Genomic DNA, 23,622 nt, shown 5'->3' on the forward strand with positions numbered 1-23,622 from the left:
TTAATTGTTCGCTTTTTCAGGGCTTGTCACCTACTTTTCTTTTGAAATAAAATTTTGAAAGAAAACTAGTCCTTTCTGGGTTGTTTCTAAGAGCTACACTCAGAATAGACCTGTTTATTAAGAAGATGCTTCACTAGATTGAATTTGTTTTGAGAGGACTATCCAGACCAGACTGAACTAAGGAAATTCAAATTTCTGGGTGAAAAGAATTAATTCCAGGACAACTTTAGAGCATTAGTTTGGTGTGTCAGTGAAGCCACTGGGAGATTGTACTTTCAGAAACTATCACTGCTCTGTTAGATTTAGCAAGTTAGAGAAACCAGGAAGCATCGAGTCTACCTTTAAAATCAACAGCATTTTAGACTGTTCCTATAATCTGCCCTAAACAGAAGATAATCACTTTTTTTTGATAATAAAGCTGATTCCTCACAGATAACTTGGGAACTTTTTCTCAGAATGAAAAACAAACAAACAAACATAGCGAGAAATTAGAAAAAAAACTTTTTATTTTTTATTTTATATACCTTATATTCTGTTGTTAGATAGTTTGAACACCTTCTCCTTTCACTTTTCTTATAAATTCGTTTGAAACAGGAAAATTTGACAGTCACATCAACACAGTGTGTAGTGGGGGGGGAAAAAAAAAAAAAAAGGTTAAATTATCTCCTAACAGTTTGGCCTAAAGAGAAAAATGAGGGCAAGATGATCACCATCTCTCCTTTGAGGTACACAAAAACTACTTCACAAAAAAAAAAAATAATAGAATTTCATGCAGGTATGCAGGTAGGCCTTTAAGTGGTCAATTGTAGAAACAAAATAGGAAAAGACTTCCAGAAGACTTCCAGATTCTTTGTCAAAGACTTTCTTTCCCAAGCCATATCTCTGATGTTAAAATAAGAAATACTGACCAAAGTAATGATTCTGGAAAGCACGGCGGTTAAGAAATACAGTTCATTTATTTTTATTTCTTTGAAAATATTGAGAAATCATTTTTTGTCAGGTAATGCCAGAAATGACATTTCATGTAAAATTACTTTTAAAGCTTTCTCTGATGCATGCTGAGCTTTTTCTGTTCTCAAAACTAGAGAACAAGAGGGACCATAATAACTGACTGACAGCTAGCACATTCACTTGGGATGTCATTGTCAACTCTATATTCATCTTGATTGCAGGGAGAAAAGTAAAAACAAAACAGATTAAAAAAAAAAAAAAGTACAATTTACGTAAAAGAATGAAGTAACACAAATTTTTAAAAATTTTTGGTCATCTACCAGATTCCTCTAATGCTTCAAGCGTTAGGAACTGTTCTGTATTATACGGAAAATACATCTTTAGAACAAAACTGAATGTAATAAAACCAATTAATTTTAAAATGATAAATCTCCTTCCTTGTTATTTATTTCTTTTCTCTTTCCCCACTTAGATGTTTGGGATTTATAAAAATGATAGAAATGTCAAATTAACATATAACATAAAGCAAGAACATAGCACAAGATTCATTCTCTTAATACAGTACAAAATTTGTCTGTTATTAAGTATAGAGTATGTATGTTTAATCCTTTTTAGTGTATGATGAGACCAAAACCTTGCCACATAAACCCACTACAATGTTCAACAATCAAATTGAAACAAAGCCAAATATAAAAGAAAACTATTTGGAAACTTAGATAGCTAAGAGATTAAAATTAATTCAAAACATAAAATAGATCACTGGCAGCGTATGATTCTTTGATTCTTTGGAGCCAGTTCTGATTTTTATTTTTATAGTACTATTATTCACTATTGATTTGGCATGCAAGAAAATTATTAAAAGACCTAGTCTCTATTAGAAATGCTACACCATTCTGAGGACTACTATGGAATTTAACACACCTGCATGTATCAAACTTTTGGGTTCATGAAAAACATACTGCAGAAAATACAATATTGTCCATTAGATTCTTAGAAATATTTGTATAATAATATCTGAAACATCTTCTGCGAGTCTTTATTGTGGTTATGTGTGTGTGTTGCATTCTTTTTTTTTTTTTCAACATCCCCTCATGTCCTTCACAAAGACCTCCAGTTACATGTGTATGGTCAGTATTTGTAGAACACAGTATTTACATGAGAAAATTATTTTAAATTACCTTCAATAGTTTTTTTCCCAGATCATCAGAGATGATATGCAGTATCACTTGTACACATATGTACAAGTACATTATGTATTTTATGTTCTTTGCATACAAAGTTTATATTGCACCACGTAATTTCATGTAGAATTCCATTTCAGTTTTTACTGAGAAGTTTAGTTTTGAAAGAACAGCTCAACAACAAAAATGAATTTTCCAAGTGATTTTCAGCAAGTTAAGTATTAGAAAAATGATACAATGGTGGGGTTTATATTTTACCTAAAGTCTGAGCCTATCCGTTTTCCATTCTCAGGTTCTCCGGGATCTGGACACAAATTGGATGCCTGTTTAATACCTCCCTCATTTACTGCAAAACAAAACAAAACAAACAAACAAACAAACAAAATAATACTGGTTTTAGGAAATGCATATTTAAGCAATTAACAAACATGAAAAAGTATACCTATACCTTTTATCATTTAAAACAGATTTTCTACAGAATATGAACATCTACATAATATCTAGTTTCCGTACATAACATTCCTCTCTATATTAAGCAACACATGTATTTCTGTATGTTGAAAAATAATAATAACATGAGTTTTCTATAAGTTGTACTAATCAGCTATTTTGTTTGCTTGTAATATTACTGAACCCATACGTAAATTTTACTGCTATTCCTTTACAAACATTCACATTTAAAAGAGTGAATCAAGGCTGTAAGATTTTACTCTGAACATAGTCTAATAAATGTCGTCTCCACTGAGAGCTGACCTTTTCTCCTTGAACTTGAATGGGTAGGCTCATGCTGACAGAATCATCCTTAATCAGTATTAAAAATGCAGATACCCCCAGAATGCCAGTTTGATTTGCATACATTTATCTTACAATAAACTAAAACGGATCTTCAGTGAGAAATTTCCTGTGAATCTTTCGGTATGTTTTTCCAGAAATTTGTATGTAGCAATTTACCCCCTCTCCATTCAACTCCCTCTTCATTTGTTTTTGTTTTGTGTTTTGCTTTTTGCTTTTTTTGTTTTGGTTTTGGTTTAACACATCATGCACTATCCCATAATTTCTATAGATTTGTAGAGTATATATTGCAAAAATGATTTTCAGGCCAAAATAATTCTATTCTTCAAAAAGTAGCATAGATTAGTCTGTTGTTATTTGGTAAAATCATGACCCAATAGATGAGTACTCTTTTCAAAAATTCAAGTTGACAAGAAACTAAGGGATTTATACTAAGAGATTGCCTGTTGCTTTCATCTCTGTTTCTGGGGAATTACTCCAATGGATTTGCAATATTAGTTTGTAGGTATCATAACTTTCCTTATAAGAAAAGGTTTGCATAACTAGGCTTATCACATTTTATATTGTAAAAAATGTAGTTTGTAACTATACTTCTAAAGGCTGTGCATTAAACCACAGCTTTTCATGATGGCCAGTAACATTCAGAAATATCTGGGGGCCTTCCCTTCCCTGAAATTTGTTGTCTTACATATACACAAATGGAAGAATTGGCTCAATACATCAGAGGAATGCAAAGGCCAAATAAAAATGTTGTAGAGGATTGAAAGGAAAATGTGTCAAGTTAGCACACTTCTGTAGTTATAAAAACTATCAAGCTCAGTCCTTGTCAGCTGGGATCACAGACCTCTGCCCCAGCAGAGCTCTACCAAATTGGTTCTAATAGCAAATAAATGCAACCCCTGTTCATCTGCATCACTACGCTCAGGGGACTTTGGACTAGGAGGGCTCTTCCTCAGAGCCATATTACTTTCCATCATTTCCCTCCCCCAGTATTGTAAATAAAAGCATGTACATAAAAACAAGTTCTCGCTACTGTTGGAATGCATATATTTCTAGCAATTGTATATTGTATATATAAAAATTGTACGTAATCTAATGATTCCATAAACTGCATTCCACAAATTCATCTAGGAGGAACTTGCTGGACAAATATTTCAAATGAATTATCTTTGAAATATCTGCATTCATTTAAACAGTTTCAAAGCCTGAGAAATTCAGAAACATCACAATTAGCCAGTAAATATAGACAGAACCTTAAAACTTGAGGTAGATAGAATTCACTGAGCAATTTTCCACAATGCAGGAAGGTAGAGGAATTATGCCTGACAACAAATAGGGAAAAAGATACATTCTTGGTTTTGTGACTGTCAGTTAACTATTCTAACATTAAACATATGTTAAATATATAGCTAGAAACTTACTCATGATGTTGGATAATAATAATAAATATTTTATTATTTTTTTACTTGCTGTTTTGGGACTATATCATAGCACACAGAATATCTTTTTACTATAAACAAAATAAAACTACCATATTAAACAACTATTTATGTTTATCATTTTTCAGGTTCTAATATTTAAAGTAGTTTTATTTTTATACACTGCATTTTCCTTTCTCAGGTAACACAGTGAATATAAATGTTAAAAAACAAAAAAAAATCTATTGGATTTTACAGCACAAGAATTATATATTCTACAATTTCTACCAAAAATGGCAACTTGAGAAATCATACTGTTTTCTGACATCTTTAATATAAAGGTCTATTCTTTAAAATACTCTATGAAATTGATTTTAAAAATATAACTTATCTATTTATTAATATTCTTAAAAACCTGAAGGGTTATTTAAAGAAAATCAATAAAATACTTAAGGTAAAAAAAATAAAACAACATATATGACAGTAGTAATCCAGAAGAGAGTTCTATGTAGAAGTTATAAAAATGATTTATCCACCACATTTGGTCCCAAATTAGTAATGCATTTAAGCCCAAATGCAAATCCATTCTGATTTCTTTTCAGTACTTTACCAAAAATATTACAACTTAAATTTTGAAAGTTTGTATTCAAGTTAATGTTTCCAGACATAATGCTTGATTTTTCAGTCTACTGGAATCCACTTCTTATATAGTTCCCCATCTCTCTACATCTCTATCTATCTGTCTATATATCTACCTATCTATCTATGTATTTACACTCCAGATATTCATGTGAGAGTTAGCAGTGATAGGGTTTCCTTTCGTAAGTTAAAGGCAGAAAAGCATTCATTCGTGGTCTGATCATGAAACTGAGAGCAAGAAATCTCAGCGTTCTAATGTAGATTGAATTAGATTGAACTTTTCTATGTTTTTAACATATATATATATATATCAACTCTTGCAAAATGAAATTGATGCATACTTGTTTCAAAATATATCATTATATCAGAAATTACCATTCTGCCTTTAATATGTGCAAATCAACTATGTTGATGTCATGCTTTTGTTCTCACAGAGTAAACCTGAAAACAATAAGCATTTCAACTAAGCATGTGCATAAATGTTTGCAGGATTAGGGACTATCTTTTAAAAATAATTTCTAAATGAAGAGAATTACATTGTATGTTAGATAACTGGTACATTAAAAAAATAGGAAAAGACATACACATGAGAAATGTTAGATGATTTCTAAAGACTTTTATAATAAAAGGCCTGTTGTCAAATAGGTATTCAATTATACGTATCTTATTTCCACTAACAGCTGAATGACCATCATCCTTTTTTTAAAAGACCTTACCTTTCACTGTAATACAAATAGAGATCCAGCTGAGGTCACACTGGGAATTTTGTCTAAATCAACAGCTAAATACATAGGCTTTTCATGAAGTGCTTTCTCTTCAGTTTCACCAACTACAGTGACTAGCTAACGAAATGATAGATTACAATATAAAATCTAAGTTATCTTTTTATGACCAGATTATGACTCACTAAAGGTACAAATCAACAAGGTTTTCACCTTTGCTTATTATTGATTCATGTAGGTAATCTACTCTGTAACAAATAAACCAAGATACAGAAGTTTTCAGTTTTACATAGACTATCATAACATATTAAATGATATAAAGTTTATTTGAAATATTTATAGATAACTTTAATAATTAATTTCATAATGATGACTTTTAAATATCACAAGTGTCTGGTACTTTACTATAAATATGCAATCCTTATTAATTCTTACATAATGGAATAGTTAATGATTTGTATAAAACAAATATATAGAGAAACAATCTGTTTTATCAGCCATTTTACTACTTTTCTAATTTGTAACTATGAAAGCACAAATGGACTCTGTCAGGAAGAGACCTTAATGATATAAACACTATTTATTTTGCTGTTATTTCTTGTTGTGTAATCACTCTACTTTGCAGTCACACGATATATGTAAAAAGAACACATTTTTAAATATCTCGATACATTAGTTTTAATAAAACAGAAATGTCTTTCAGAACTATTTAGATGATGCAGTTTACAGAAAAGTTGGATGTGGCAATAAGCTACATTATAAAACTGAAAAGAAGTATATTTTGCTTTATTTTTATTTTTCTAACTTAAGAAAAGCTCTTGCTGCTTGAAGACACCTTTATATATATAATAAAGTCTAACATATTGACAGTTTAAAATCCAAAACTGAAAAATGCTTTAAAAATATGCCAATGTGCCCCTACTAAATCTTGGACTCTGAATCAATCATGAACACCTTGGAAAAATGTGCCCAACATAAGGAGCCTCAAAAGTAAGTCCTTCCACTCCTGTGAAGAATAATGACATATAGTATAAGCAGATATATGCTAAAGCATTTAGTCCATCCTTACTTTAACCGATTACTTAATTTAAAACATGGTTCTAGTCCAAAAAGGAGTTCTATAAAAATGGCACCTTCTTTTGAAAAAACAAAAAATGTATCCACTTTCAAGTAATTGTATATAAAATCTTAGCTGTTTAATTTATGTCAGAAATGTTTTCCTACTCTTTATGAGTTAATCAGGACTCAGTCGTATAAGATGCTGAGCACTTTCAGTTTCTACTTTCTTTAATTACAATTGAAGGCACTAAGCATCTCCAGAATTTTTAAACTTACAGGTAGTTAATCAGTTCAAAATGTCAAAGTTAATGAAGAAAAAGAGATTTCAGGAAGTGAACTCATGGGTATTGCTTGAAAAAAAATATTTGGTTGTGTTTGTAAATGAGGATGGGCTTTGGCTTGCATAGCCTTTTCCTACTAGTACAGATTTTCAATTAAAATAACATATCTCCTGTTCCCAGCTAAGATTTCAGCTGACACCTGGGAGGCTGAATATTTATTTCTTTATAAAAACTTTATTTTTTTTTATTTTTTTTAATTTAAAAAGTGAAATTACTGAGAAAATAACATCATTCCACAACGCCAAATTTATAGAAAGTCTGCCTTTAGAGTAGAACCATATTTAAAACTTCACCATGCAGACTGGAGGAACAGATTTAAGTTAGTTATACTTTTATAAATACATAAACAATTTCAAAAACACACAAACACAGCACAAAGTTCACTCTTGCACTAGAAAAAAGTAACAAAAAAGGAGTACACTCACAGATAGAAAACTTGTTGCTGTTGTCTTTCCCTGGAAACAATTTAAATCCTCTAGATTTAAAATCTATGGCCTTTTTCACTAGTTAAAAAACAAACAAACAAACAAAAAAAAACACGTATCAGGCAATACAGTCTAAAATATTTCATTTCATTTGACAAATTTAATCATGAAACTATATACAAATTAGAGTACCAGCTACCTAGCAAGCTCATATTTTGTACCTATTGTGGAAAACAATTTACTAAAATAAGTTGGAGACCAATTTGTGTGCCTGACAAAGGACATAAGTAAAATTTGTAACTAATTATTTCTTCTGCATAACTGAGAATAAAATGATGGCCAAAAGTATTTATTTCCATGCACCATAATCAGTGTAAAACATTGTCACACATTTATGGAACCTGGGAAATAAAAAAATGGTAGATATGTTGCTTGAAAACTCTTGACTCTTATCTGGTGTTTCTGCTGTATAAAGAAACACTAGTACTTATTTCCTTGACATCAAAAATAAAATAAATAAATAAATAAATAAAAGAATACTACCATATCTGCCAAAATAAGTCAGCAACCTTTAAAAATAAAGAAACTGAAATTTTTGAAATAGCTGAATTTGTTTTTTTGTAGGTTTTGTAGGTTTTTTTCTTTCTTTCTTTCTTTTTTTCCAGTAACTGACTATTTAAGAGGAAACAGTGTCATCCACAACATCTTATTGAAGGCACACTATAATCAAAATATTTTCCCAAATCTGAATTCTATCGGTGTCCAAGCAATACAGGATTTATACTACTTTCTGCATATATTCTGAAAAGGTTTAGTTAGCAGTGGAAATAACATATTTTTGTCAACATATTTGCCTCTACCTCACAGTTCAAAAAATACATTAAAAATCAAACTTACATTTGGTAAAAAAAGACAAGACAAAGAAACACTGTTACAGCTCACAAAAAAATCCTTCTAAAAGTAGCATACATTCTCAAGATCTACAGACACTCAGATCAACACCCCATGCTGAAGTGTCTCCACTAGTTCTCTTCAAATGTGCCTTAGCTATGTCCCTAGCTTTAGTACCAAAAAATAATTTTTATTCAGGAAATATATAATTTTATTATCTGTGTTAAATTATTTTTCACATAAAAACAGAAACCTTTTATTAATAGAAAAAAATAATTAAACATACCAGGCTAAGGTACTTTTTTAACTAAAAAGAATTGGATATAAAAACTGAAATAGAGTTTGCTGTTCTAATGTTGGTTCTGCAGCTACTTCTTTCTCCACTTGAAAATCCTTATTTTCAAAGTGTGATATGGAAGGTAGTTTTCTCTCACCTCACCCCGATTCACCACCAGCTGAACTATATGTGTAAAAGCCTATGTTTTGGACTGTCTTTGTGATAAAGGCAGTTAATCAAGGCAAAACATGTGGCCTTAATGTATTTTTGAAACAACAAAAAAAAGCTAATAAAAAGAGTGTGAAACTGAAACAGATATAAAAATTTGAGAATAAAACAAAACCAGAGACTTAAACTTGATTCTTTCACTCAAGTGCTGTTTTCTCCAATACACTTTGCCAGTGAATAATGAACCCTATATAAAAGCGGACCTAATTAAAAATAATAAGAATAATTTAAATTTAATGTACAGGTTAATATTAGGTACATTATAATCAAGTGACTTATAGACTACATATATTTAAAAGCTATATGGAAGAGGAAGTTTTATGTTGACTACCAGGAAATAATGCTGTGGAATACAGAGATAAAAGGAATTAGGTCTGAGAGAAGTTAACCCTAGAAGATGGACAGTATTCTATCAAAGAATTATTCTGCACCCGTCAAATTATTATAGGAAATAAGCGAATAGTAATAAAACTCCTTACACGAAGCAAAAATACCAAAGTAGCAAAATACTATTAATATTATTAAGTAACAGTAATCATTACCATGCACAAGAGCAGAAAACAAAATGAAAAAAAAAATAGTAAATAAGACACTTTAAAGCATAGTTGAGAAGTCATGATAAATATTTTTACACTTCCAGTAGAAGAAACTATACTTTCTTCTAAGTAAATGGAGGTTTTTATTTCAAGATGTAAAACGCAAATTTCTTTGTGCATCATCATAATGTAACCTATACACATTCCCAATGGTTCTGGGAAGTATGTTATTTGCAGGAGTAGAATGTATCTGTTAACAGAAAATGTGATTATTATTATTTTAAATAATTGAAGCCTTAAGCAATGCTATAGTCAGTGGAAGTCATGGACACAACTATACCTTCAAACAGCAAAGCCATACTGAAATAACAACAATCACAGAATCAGGGAATCACAGAATCACACAGAAGTTGAGGTTGGAAGGGAACTCTGGAGATCATCTAGTCCAACATCCCTATTCAAGCAGGGACACCTAGAGCACACTACCCAAGATTGTGTCCAGGTGACTTTTGAACATCTCCAGGGAAGGAGATTCCACAGCCTCTCTGGGCAAACTGTTCCAGTACTCAGTCAACTTCACAGTAAAGAATTTCTTCCTCATGTTCAAGCAGATCTTCCTGTGTCTCATTTTGTGCCTGTCATCTTATTGCTGGGCACAACAGAGAAGAGTCTGGCCCCATCCTCCTGACACCCTGCCTTCAGATACTTATACTCATTGATAAGATTCCCCCTCAGCCTTCTCTTTTCCAGGCTGAACAGTTCCAACTCCCTCAGCTTTTCCTCATATGGGATATGCCCCAGGCCGTTTATCATTTTAGTAGCCTTTTGCTGGATTTTTGTATACTGGGGAGCCCAGAACAGGACACAAAACATCAGGACTGAGTACAGAGGGAGGATTACCTGCTGGCAATGCTTTTCCTAAAGCACCCCAGAACAGCATTGGCCTTCATGGCAACAAGGGCACATTGCTGGCTTATAGGCAACTTGTTGTCCACCAGGATCCCCAGGTCCTTCTCTGCATGCTCTCACATAATGTTGAGAGTTTTTTAAGATGCTCTTTGTACATAAATATGAATCTAGGAGTATAGCTGTAAGATTCTTTAGGCCTTTGAGCATCAATGTAAAATAACCCATGGATCAGACAACATGCCTGGTATTCTTGTAACACTAAAGTAAAATGGGAGTGGGCTTGAAGGTATGATCTCAGGTGCTGGGATGGGTTTTAGTTCTAGTACTAGGGAGATGTGTGTCCTTTATTTTCAGAAATCATCATACCAACATGACAAAGACAGAAGACCTTTTCTTTGCTTCTTTTTAACCTCAGTCCTCAAATGGCATATCCACAGTTTATGTACACGAGAAACAGAGTTTACAATATTTAAGATGGAACTGTAAAATAAACATGAGGTTCAACAAGACCAAGCGGAAGGTGCTGTCAAGGCAACCCAAACATCAATAAAGACTGAGGGATGAATAAAGGGAGAGCAGCCCTATGGAGAAGAACTTAGGAGCAGCGCTGGATGAAAAACTCATTATGAGCTGGCAATGTGTGCTTGAAGCACGTAAAGCCAACCATACCCTAGGCTGCATCAAAAGAAGTGTGGCCAGCGTGTCAAGGGAGGTGATTCCCTGCCTCTGCTCTGCTCTAATGAGGCCCTACCTGGAGTACTGCATTCAGTTGTGAGGCCCCTAGCACAAGAGATACATGAACCTTTTGGAGGGAGTACAGAGACCATGAAAATGATGAGAGGGCTGGAATACCTCTCGTAGGGTATGGAGGCTGAGGGAGCTGGGATTGTTCAGCCTGGAGAAGAAAAACTCCGGGGAGACCTTATAGTGGCTTTCCAGTACTTAAATAGGGCCTACAAGAAAGACGGGGAGAGACTCTTTATCAGGGACTTTAGTGATGGGGCAAGGGGTAACGGCTTTAAACTAAAAGAGGGCAGGTTTAGATTAGATATAAGGAAGAAATCATTCATCATGAGAGTGGTGAGGCACTGGAACTAGTTGCCTAGAGAAGCTGAGGGCGCCCCATCCCTGGAAGTGTTCAAGATCAGGTTGGCTGGGGCTTTGAGCAACCTGATTTAGTGGAAGGTGTCCCTGCCTACATTAGGGGAGTTGGAATTAGGTGATCTTTAAGTTTCCTTCCAACACAAACCATTCTATGATTTTAGAACTATTTGCAACACCTTGTTATGGCTATTAAATACTACAAGGAAAGCAAGCAACTCAAGAACTCTGAATGTTCTTTACAGTAAAAGAGGTGAAACATACTTTTATTTTATTTATCTATTTATTTATTTAATGCTGATTTATTGAACAGTACTTACGTAATACAGTGTGAAGGAGCAGCTATAAGAATTTATCTTGTACAAACATGCACAGTGACTAAAATATGTGTCAGGCTGCATATGCATATCCATACATACAACCTAGACACATACGTACAATATATAGGCTATGTAATTTTATCTAAAGCTACAGGATCCAGCTGTTTCTGCAAATACAAAAGATCAAACTGAAGACTTTATTGAGGAAGGAAGGATATAAACAGTTGTAAAATGAAAGACGTCTGCATGGGAGATGAAGTTTTGCATGCCAGATGGGTGATCTGAGATTCTGGTAATAGAGCAGTTACATGTACACAGCAGTCAATTGATATATAAACTGAAAGAGGTTCAGAATAATTTTGTTGAAGTCTTTGTCCTAAATTGCCTCTTATGCAAGATAATGAAGTTTCAGGTACTTTTAGGCAGTGTTTTAGACACACTGAAAAAAAACAAAATAGTCTTTTTTTTTTTTTCTTTTGTAGAAAAGATATATAACTGCATATTCATATTCCATGGCTTGCTGGTTTTTACATTTTTCTACGGTAAGCAACTCAAAGGATGAAAACTCCTCAGAACTTATGAGCTACACATTTTGATTAGATCCTTGAGTTTTTATAATAGAAACCACATGCCTATTTTCTACAAACACTGTCTCAGAAAATGAAAACAAACAAACAACAACAACAAAAACACTGATTTCCCAGTTTATTTTTGTCTTTCTATACCATATTTTTCCTAACTGCAGTATGAATGTGTTGAAAAGGATGGAGATCTTTGGAATACTGCCTAAACATCAGAAACAAACAAAATGTTCCATATGCTTAAGAACACTCTCCATGATTTAACAGAACATGTTGCTCTTGACAGAGAAACAACAAAAAACAACATGCTTCTGAGGAAGCTGTTTTATATTTATTTTAGTTAATCAGTATGAGAATCAAGAATTGAAAAGTATTTGTTATTTCTTAATACAGGTTGAATGATATGGCTAAGGGGAATCAGGATGTAGAAAACAGGGAAAAAACTACTGATACATTAGGTTTCCATTTAAGTTTCAATAAATTAAGTTCCAGATGTCAAAATGGCAACTTAAATGTAAGTGTTGAGTTAAACATAAAGCAAAACAGACAAGAAAGGATTCAAGTAATGTTTTGAGACCCAGCTACCAGCTGACTCCATGTTTTTTTCCCTTAATATCTGCATCCAAATTTTTACTTCAAAGGCAGATATATTTTCAAGTATATCTGAAAGAATCGCTGTGTTATGAAGGTACACAGTCTTTCAAAATATTCTAAGACATAGGTCTTAATTCTGTATTCATATTTTTTTTTAAAAAAAAGGAAACAATACCTCAATACTGCCATTTTACACATTTGTTGATTATACTTTTGATGAATACATATGCAGAAAAATAGGCAAAAGGTTGACCACTAGATTGGTCTCAATTTTCTCTTTGATGTAGATATTTGTCTTAGTAGGTCAACAGCTTTTGGAATTCCTTGTTACTTATTACAGAGATCAAAAATCAAGCCAAGATTTTTACCCATGGTTACACAGTGGTACAAGCTATTCTGAACAAAATGTAGCTTCCATATAATATTCCAGTGGATTACAGGAAGTAGAAAGTGAGTAGCAATCTCAGAATTGCTAGGCAGGAAAAAAGAGGAAAACAAAGAACACAGAGTTTGAACTCTCCTTCAAATTATCAGTGACACTTTCTACTACCAACTTTCTTCAGAGGTTTATCTACTTAGCTTTTAGCCTGTGGTAAAGTCTAGTCTCTTTTGAGAGGGATGACATAACCCATGAGCCCCGTCAGACTGATTATGATTTATACTTACTTTAGATTCATGTCATTCTGATATAAATAACAGTAGAAGATGGAGGTTTGTAGGTTTCTCAGTACAACAATTTAACTCTGAACAGAACAAAAAAGGCAGAGTGACAATATATATATTTTTTATATTTTCAAAATGTGGAAACATGTTTTAAATTATATTAATATTTAATATAATATCTGCTATTTATGATATGTAAGGAGATACAAACCCTTGTAAGAGAGGACTAATCTTGATAATTACTGCATTTTAGCACGTTTACTCTTTATGCCAGTTCCTATATTAAATAGCACCTCAGCCAAATAAGAATATATGTACATATATTTTAGGGCTGCCTATTATACAATAAAGACAGAAATATAATTTCTGTAGCAACCTTGAATATAATAATCTCTCAGACACTAGAAATCAAGCTTATAAACTAAGAACAGTTTCTCAGTTTATAGAATTCTGTCTCTGATGAAAAAGTATATATCCTGTGACACACGTGCAAGACAAATATTTCCAGATGGAAAATTTCCTTCTATAATATGGAAGCATCGGGGTAGCCATGCAAAGTATTCCGTTTAAAATACAGGCAACTCACAAATTTGTGTATTTGTTTTAGCTATGCAATAGCATTTGTGTAGAGAAATTGCCTAGCTTGTCTTGTCCACACTTACTTTCCTACCAACTACAAAGTACATTTAAAATGTTGAAGACTAAAATTCACCAAAACCAAAAGTTATGCACATAACTGGCACTCAGGTTGTATTACTACAAGAGACTACACACAGTATAAATTATTGGAAACTGAGGACTCTTCTGACCATGTATACTAATTTCCTCTCAAAATAGTTGCTCATAGTAGTTCAAACACTGACACAGCCTCTCTCCTGAAACTCTCTCACATCATATTCACTGCATGCCAGCTAATTGAGGGGAACAATATCATATTATCAAAGGCATATTTCATGACTGCACTTAAATTAATGCCCTCCTTAAATGACATCTGCTGAGATATGAGATATAATAATATGGAAAAAAAAAAGGCAATTGATTGCTCATTTGGCTGTGCCTATATATGAAGAAAGGGAATGGCAACTCAGGAGAAATATAGAGCTGTTCTGAAGCTGTGAAGGGAGGAAATCAGATGGGCCAAAGGCCAGCTGGAACTAAATTTGCCTAGTGTATTATAAAACAATAACAAAATGCTTTTATAAATACATCAACTGCAAAAGAAAGTTCGAGGAGAATCTCCATCGTTTATTGGATATGAGGTGAAATGTAGTGATGAAAGATGGGGTGCTTAATGTCTTTTTTTCACTCAGTCTTTGTACTAAGACTAATTATTCTCAGGATGCACAGCCACCTGAGTTGAAAGATGATGACAGGGAGCAAGATGAAGACTACTACATAATTTTAACAGTAAGCATATTCTCTGCATTTATGTTATTCAAGAAATAACAAATAACTAACTGCTTTCCAAAAAAGAGATAAAAATGGTTGGTTTTAATACAGTTTAGAACCGATTGGTGCAGAACCAGTAATTCACTGATTGCTCCAGAACTGAAAATATTAGATTATGACAGATTTTACTTGCTGCATCTACTATTTCTAACGATGGAAGCAGGAGTCCAGTATACTCTGGATTTCCCAGATTTAGTGCTTATATGCAGATATACCAAATAAATCATACATGATACACTGAGTTAGACATATGCTTGGAATTATGTGTTCCAAAAAAGTTGGTCTACATGCATAGCAGATCCACAGCAGCCTTGAACTTGAACTTCCTATTCATGCACAGGTCATTGGGGGGTGGGGGGGGGAGGGTATTCTGTTTGTTTGTTTGTTTTTTTCATACACTGCATGTTTACTAGGCATGTAATGTATCTAGTTATCCAGAATTTCCAAACTCTGTCTACACAAGTCCTAAATATGAAGATATCATTGGGATTACAACTTCACCACTTCAAGGGACTGCAAAAAGCAGAAAAAAGGAAAGGTGAAAGGTGTATGTGTGTGTGGATATAGCAGCCTATTTAGATTTCAGGTGATAGCACTTCAGGCTCCAGAAATCTTTACTTAAAAAAATCTGAACCAAAGGATTGCATAATAAACCATGCAGCAACACACTGATGCCATAGCACAATTTTCTAGAGTCTTTTTGCAGCTTGAAGGTTGGCATTAGAGGACATAAATACAGAATCAGATAAATAGATAATGATTTTTTTTTAATATGAAGAACTATTCATGATTCAAGATGAGCAAAGAGAATGCAAAGTGAACCATCCACTTTTCACACTATTTTCTTTTATTTAATTGAGTTTATTTGTTTCAAGATCCTGCAATAATTTAAACACAATACCTTTGTGCACAATAAATAAAATGACTAAAATAATGTAGATTACTTTTTGACTCCTTGCAGAAAGGAGAGATGATTAAACAAAGTTACTGTTCATTACGATATATTAAATGAATAAAATGAGATTTTCAGTCTCTTCCAGGTATATAAATTTTGCTGGCTGAAGATCTGTTTTAGCATTACCCCTTCCCACAGTCAAAATGTTTTATCCAGAATAGAAGAAAATATAAATGAAATTGAATGTGATTTTTTTCCCATAAAATGATGGTTCAACAAACATAGTTATATACGTTAATGAAGCCTGCCATAGACATATGATTCTAACCTAATGTGTGCATTTCACATTTATATTAAAATATAATGTATTTTGATTTTCCTTTAATGTGATACATTTTCATTTTAATAGTACAAGTTCTCAGGTCATTTTTAATCTACAGATGAAAACCTATGACAATTTACAGAGAATAGTACTGTATATGATATAATCTGTGTACAATTTAATATGTACTTGAAAAAATCTCATTGGGTTCTTATCACATAAAAAAAAACACACAAAAAGGAAAAAACTACACTGAAAGGAAAAAAATCTCTTCTCTTGACTTAAAAGTATAATTGTTGAAGAGCTGCTGGAACAATAGAGTTATTGAAAATTTTTGCAAAATAGGAACGCTCTCACTGTACTTGCACTAAAAATTTTGAAAATATTTTACTTCTTCAGGTAACTTCCAACTAATATAAAGAACATCTTTGTACAATAATGTAATGTAATTATGATCTGAACTATATAAACTGTGATAGAACAAGTACTGATAAAAATAAAATGAGTGTGATATATGTTATAATATAGGTTATTCTATATATTAGTACTGAGCTAAGAATGATGAGGAGTTATAACTAGTTTACACACATGGTCTTTAAAATGCTTAAGGTCATAGGTTTTTATACACTTCACATATCTGAAACTTTTGTAATTTGATCCTAAATTCAAAATCAGTTACAGTGAATAAAATGAACAAGAAAACCAGGGCACCATGTCTTTTGTATATTTTGCATGTCTCCTCATAGATGTGCATCTGGCTACCACAATTTTGTGCTTCACAGCCTTTCTTGACAGTCATTGAACTGCACTAGCACAGGCTGCTCTGTAAGTGAAGGTTGTTAGTGGCTGCTTTGAATAAGTGTGTGTTAAAAAATGTTACATCTTCAATTTTAGTCCTTTGTAGCTATTTCAGATGGATAATAAATAGGGGCAGCTATAAAAATGCATGCATAATTCAGAAGATTGTTTTTCTCCTTTTTCTTCCTCCTAATCACACTAGACTTGACTATCGGATGAAAACTGATCTCCTTTCCAAAGACTTTTTTGAAGTTGGAAGATGTAAAGAAGCTTAAATCACCATTATCAGTTTTTAATCTAAGAAAAATCTTTAAATTAACAAACCATGGATTGTAGATTTCATCCAGCAAACAGAAGATGTCTATTCATCTCAATGCACACATTAAAGAGGTGCTTCCAAATGTTTTATGAAAAGTTAAACAAATATAGTTCAGTGATTAAATGCTTGAGCTCTGAAGTTATATCTGCATTACGCTAATGAGAATTTCTTGGGACTTTATAGACTACTGTCACTTCTAAGACACAAAGAGTACACAAATCTTACGTACAAGTATTCTTATACAAATACATGAATACAAAAATCTTACTGCAAAATATATTGATTTTCTTCACACTCACATTATTATAGTTGTGGGTTTCACTCATCACACACACACCCCAAAGAAAAAAACCTGCAAACATGCACTGGTTTCTTACTTGACTCTATTAAAAATCTTTAATAGCTCTTCATAAAATCTCTGCTTCCCTGCTCCTTCCTTTCTTTTTCTTCTTCTAAAGAAGAAAATCTCATAAAATGTAGGACGTAGGAATATATTTTCTATCAAATCTTTAAAAAGCTTACATCAAATAATCACAGAGCAGTGCTCTATCATTTTACTGAATCTTTCAAAACAATCAAGACAATCAAATAACTCCCTCTTTGGAAAACAAACTGATTGAAGAGAGTTTCATTAGCACCCAATTTAATTCCTCTTTCATTTTCTCTTACATTTTGTGTTCTCACTTTTATGATTCTCTTTTACTTTAGAACAAGTTTTAAACTAATCTTGTCTCCTACCTTCAGACACTCTCCTGCAACACAGCACAAAAAGAAATCCAGGATTAATGGGGAACATCCAGCAGCAAAGGTGTGTTTTTTTATTTTTTTTTTGTTTTCCCCTCGCTGAATCATTTCTTCCTGGTTATTACTATGATACTACAAAGTCAGATATCAAAAAGCTTAAGGCAAGGTGTGATAGTTAAGAGTTCTAAAAGAAGAAAGGGGAAAGGATAGAAATGAGAAAGCCTTGGTTAAAAAAAAAAAAAAAAGCTGAAAAGGTAGGGAAATAAAACAGAAAGGAGACATCAGTAAAATGAGTAAAATAGACTTTGAAAACAAAAAGCTAACTAAATAATCAAAACAAAAAATGTTAATCCCAAAACTGAGCAACTATTCATGCTCAGTTTTCATTCATAATATGGTTAAAATTTCAGTTATTCTCAGAGGTATTTAATGAAGATGAATGTGTACTTCTGTATTTAAAATGAGTGTGTATCTTTAGACAGTCCAAACATGCTATGAAAGCACTCACTAAGAAAAGTTCTAAAATATTGTTCATTATGTTTGCATACACTGGAAAAAAAATTCTACAGTGCTAAGAAAGAGAAGATCAACCTAATATGAATTCTAAAACAATTCAGTAGCACCGACTACATTACTGAACTGAATTCTTAGTTTAATGAGACACAGATTATATAAAAGAACAATATATCAGATTATCCTCTATTAATGTAGTTATGACCAAGCTTACAGTACTAAAATACTTCAACAGAAAATAAACAGGGTAAAAATCACATTTAATTTCCTTCCTGACTTCACACCTAAATAAGACAGATCGTACAAGAAACTGTGATGTAATAACCCTATGAGCTTCCTCCCACCCCATTTTGAAATAGAGGAAGCAATACACTTTCCTGAGCTTGAATTCTTGGTTCCATGAGAACTTAAGATCCAAAAGATGCTATGTTTCTCTTGTAGCTGTAGCATCTAAATATATTCTTCATTGGCTAATCAACCTGTGTCTTGAAATCAAGATTTTCACCCTTCATCTAGTCCCTCCTCCTTCCAGAAGGGTTCATCACTCCAATAAGAATTGTTCTCACACTTCTCCCTAATGCATCTATTTATATCTTATATACTTATTTGTCTTTATGTTCCCTACATATTGGCATTCCCTTCCTGAAACACTTATCCCTTCATTCCAACTTACATTTTATTTTGTAAGGTGGGATGCTCAGAACAATATAATACCAGTCTAGTACTTTTATTTATCTGATTCAGTCTGAATTCTTTTTCGATGAAGGAACTGTAATCATGTCTAATATTCCTCATGAGATCTCACTGCCACCTTATCATTTATATTTGCACTGCCCTATTACTTATGGAAATATTTCAGAGAAAGCTACTGGGTTTCCTTTTTTGTCTTTTAAATAGTCATAAAAAAAAATCTCTTTTCTTCTGTCATTTCCAGCTTACAATCACAGAGAAGAAATTCTTCAACCATCCTTTGACACAAACTACAATTATTTTTGAAGTTCAGGCAGCAAGGGTGGTAGAATAATTTTCATCTAGTAGATTAACTTTAGACAGATAGAGACCTCTAGATCTCCCTTTCATAAAAACAACACAAAAAAAAGTCAGTTTAATAATAAAAATAATGTTGTTTACCGTTTCTGGAAGAACTTATTCACAGAACAATACTACAGAATCCAGCATTAGGATTCATTCTATAGTTAATATTTTGCATCAATGACAATGTATAATAAATCATAGCACTGTTTTGATCTAACTAGCAACATTCTCAAAACAGTCTATGGGAAAAACTGCACGTACAGTAAATTTTTAATAAATCATATATGTGCATGTTTAAAATGGTAAGTTTTAGTAAATTGTATTTAGCATATTAAATGTTTATCTTTTTAAGCATAAATTACCTTGCGTAGGTTTGGAAGCAAAATTTTTGAGTTATGTTCAAAAACACAGGAAAAAATAGATTTCCAGAAAAAAAAAAAAAAACTAAATTTTAATATCTGTTAAGTAGAGAAAGAATTAGAAAGGGAATTTACATAAACTTCCTAAGCAGGTCTAACAAATAGTTCCATAGGAAATTTATATATGCAGGGCAAGAAAATTGGTTGGAGATTTTCATAATGTTTTCATTGTCAAAGAGAAGCTAAAATGTTTCAGTAGAAACTCACATGAAACTCTATAGAAACACCTGTGGAATATCTCCCCATCATGGAAATTACTTCCTGTGAATAAACTGTAGTCACACATTACAACCATTCCTTCAAAACATGTCTGTGTAATGAGAAATTTTGTATAGTGAACCATAACAGGTTACTTATTTAGTCAATCTGATACGTTTTCATGGCTACTGTAAGCGTACTATCAAAAATTGATGATTACCAAGTGAAACCATTTTTTTCTCAGTATATGAATATCCACTCTACTATCAGATGTATACTGTGATGTGGGTATAATACAATAAAATTATGTTTAGAAAATGTCTAGCAAATGCTAACAAAATCAAGACTATAAACACGCCATGAGGGAATAAACTGCAGACATAGCTAGGTATGGACTTTGTTCTCTAGGAGAGTGTATACAGTATTGATCTCATCTGTGCATGTGCTGCAGTTTAATATATGGAAAAACGAAAACAAAAACAAACAAAAAAAAAAACGTTACATTAGTTTAGCAAAATCTTGTTGTCCGTCCCCCCCTGCGACCACCCACAGTGTAAAGTTTTGCACTTTAATATGGCAATGTAATTCAGAAGAGCCTTATATATGTGCTGGATTAAAGGACAGGTCAGAGGAGAAAAGGACAGTGAAACAACAGTGGAGAGGACATTGTAGTGCAATGACTACAAACACGTGATAGAAGAAACTGTATGTATATCACAGTTACTGCCAAACTTAACTGCCAAATTACTATTCTCTCATATCCGTAAATTAGAAGAGATTATTACAGACCTTCAGATACTCCTTCATAACTGAAAACAAGCCTACTTTTTAAACCTGACCAAAGATATTCTAAACAGAATGCCTAGCCATTCAACATGTAGAAACCAAACTCTTAATTTATACCAACTGATAACCACAAAAAAAAAAAAAAGTATTGATAGAAATTAAAACAATTAAAAGACAAAGCTATTTAATGATTTGTTTCACATGCAAACCAAATCAAATACAGTTCTTGTTTTTTATAACCTACTTAATTTACATAATGTTTTAAAATTCTGTGGAACTGCAGCTCTGTCAATAGGTCTTAGTAAATGAAGCTACAGTCATTTATGCAAGGTGACAATCTGATCCAGTAGGATAACAGATTCCAGTCTAAAGTTGTCTTTACAAAATATCAACCATATAAAGAGACATCTACAAATTGCTTGTGCTATAAAAGCTCTTGCTTTTCAATATTTTTGTGTTTGTAAGTTCTTCAGGTACAATAGCTTTACATGCAACAATGGACTACAACAAAATAATAAATAATAATATGTAATAAATATTATTCAATAACATTAACCTGCAATATCTGTATATGGAAAAAAAAAACAACAACATATGACAATCCAATTTGTTTCTGAATGTCTCTGCTGGTTAAATTAAGACATTCAAGAACTGCTGTTACTCAGACGTAATTTGCATATTGCCTTTTACCTTTTAGCGAAATAAATCTTGCTTTGTTAAGGCTCCAAGTGTTCATTATTAGTACTTTTGTATGTGGATTAAATCATCTGAATATAGGAATATATCAAAACTTTAGCTTTAATAATAACTTAATACTCTCCACTGAATTCCTTAGTGTTCTAAACTTTTCATTCACTGTGCTTCATTCACTTATTTCATGCTCGATAGAATAAAAATATACACACTTTTAGAAAAGCCAAACCTTTGCTGAAGATTTTATCAGAAGGGAGATGGATACATCTGCACCACTGGTTAGTTTAGAACAAAACAACTATTTATAAAGTACAGTTTTGTTGTTTAATTGCTGATTTCTAAACATATATGTAGCACAGAATAATGTTTTTATCTCAACTTTTATCTCACACTAGCCTTGACAACAAAACATGATATAAATTATAAAGTGAAAATTCCTTGCTCTTCCCCCCTCCTTCTTTTTTTCCTATAATTCAAATTAATTTAAATTACAATGACAATATTAATTAAATTTTTTCATCTGTCTGCCCCATTAGAACTCACTTTTTAGTAAATTTAATTCCTTTCCCATACGGTTTAATCACACTTCTGGAATATATACCTGACCTTTCATTTTTGATTTATACAGAATATTTTTTCCATAACTACATGGTCACAAGTAAAATAATATCCAATACCTCTATGAGTAACAACTGCAAGTTCTTTAGTTCTTTCTATCTGCTCAGCTTTTCTTGGTCGTCTTCTTGTGCTTTGTATGTCTGCTTGATGAAGGGAGAGTTCTTCCTTGGAAGAGGCCGATTCCAGAATTGATTTTCTTATATTCATGGCTTGCACTTGTTGCTCTTCAGAAGGTTGTCTAATGGTGGATACAGTAACATCTGCAGATGTGCTAGCAACAGTAATAGCACCAGTAGTGACCGCAATAGGCTCCTCTAACTCACCAGTGGAGGCAGTTTTGATCAAAGTGGAAGAACCTGTGGGACACACAGTAGCACTGGATGCTAACTTTTTCTTTTGAATTGTGTTTTCCTGTTAAACCTAAGAGATTAAATTTCCCTCTGTTTAACACAGTAAAGACAACTGACATGAAAAGAAGAAGGTCAATATGGTTTATTTAAGTTTTGGAAGTAATCAGAACATTTTTTAATGGTAGTGAACATTTTTGTAATTATAGTGATTTTATACATTTAGTTTTAAATGTGCTGCAAACGTTTGTAGTATTAACTTTTGTACCAGTCAGAATGAGAGCACATAATTTCTACACCTAGAAATTCAGCCAAAAAAATACCGTGGCTGGAGCAGAAAATAAAGCTGTAAAATAAAGGGTACCCGATGAGTAGAAAAGTGATAACCACCTTATTGAGAAGTGATACAATAGCATTATGTGGTAACCTAGGTAGTAGGTGAAGCTTTGGTAGTTCAACTGCTAATAAGGCTGTCAAATATGTTCACATACCCAATTCTTTCATCAGATCTTGACTGGGTTCTAAAAGCTCATTAAAGCATTTACAGTTGTTACAAGGCCAAGGGCAGATGGAAAGTAAAAGGTACACATTTAAACAAAACAACATCTAAGCATAATTATCTATATTTGATATTGGACAAAGGCTGCATCTGTAATTTTCTTTTTACTCTCAGATTTCTGGAAAAAAAAAAAAAAAGCAACAACAACAACAAACCACCAGATTATTTAACTAAGAAAAAAAAAAAAAGTTTGATTCATTAAAAATTTGTCTATGCACTGCTTAGGAAAACATTTGTTTAACACTTCTAAGTTGTGTAGTAGCTAAAAATAAGTAAACCAATGGGGATTCATTTTTAAA

General features: G+C 32.5%; 1 protein-coding gene across 6 annotated transcripts in view; it reads right to left on the reverse strand.

The window, feature by feature from the left end:
- The window catches only part of CSMD3 (CUB and Sushi multiple domains 3), a 703,323-nt gene that overhangs the window by 420,922 nt on the left and 258,779 nt on the right, over positions 1 to 23,622 (reverse strand). For 3 of the 6 annotated variants that reach the window (XM_080578049.1, XM_080578054.1, XM_080578053.1), the window contains 3 exons: positions 22,477 to 22,773; positions 7,529 to 7,606; positions 2,391 to 2,478 (listed from right to left, as the gene is read on the reverse strand). In XM_080578049.1, the coding sequence (XP_080434175.1) occupies positions 2,391 to 2,478; positions 7,529 to 7,606; positions 22,477 to 22,773 (463 nt within the window). The remainder of the gene's footprint in view (positions 1 to 2,390; positions 2,479 to 7,528; positions 7,607 to 22,476; positions 22,774 to 23,622) is intronic. The other 3 variants (XM_080578051.1, XM_080578050.1, XM_080578052.1) reach the window with 3 other exon arrangements.

This window comes from Anser brachyrhynchus, assembly GCF_964034855.1.
Source record: "Anser brachyrhynchus genome assembly, chromosome: 2".
NCBI classification, from domain to species: Eukaryota; Metazoa; Chordata; class Aves; order Anseriformes; family Anatidae; genus Anser; species Anser brachyrhynchus.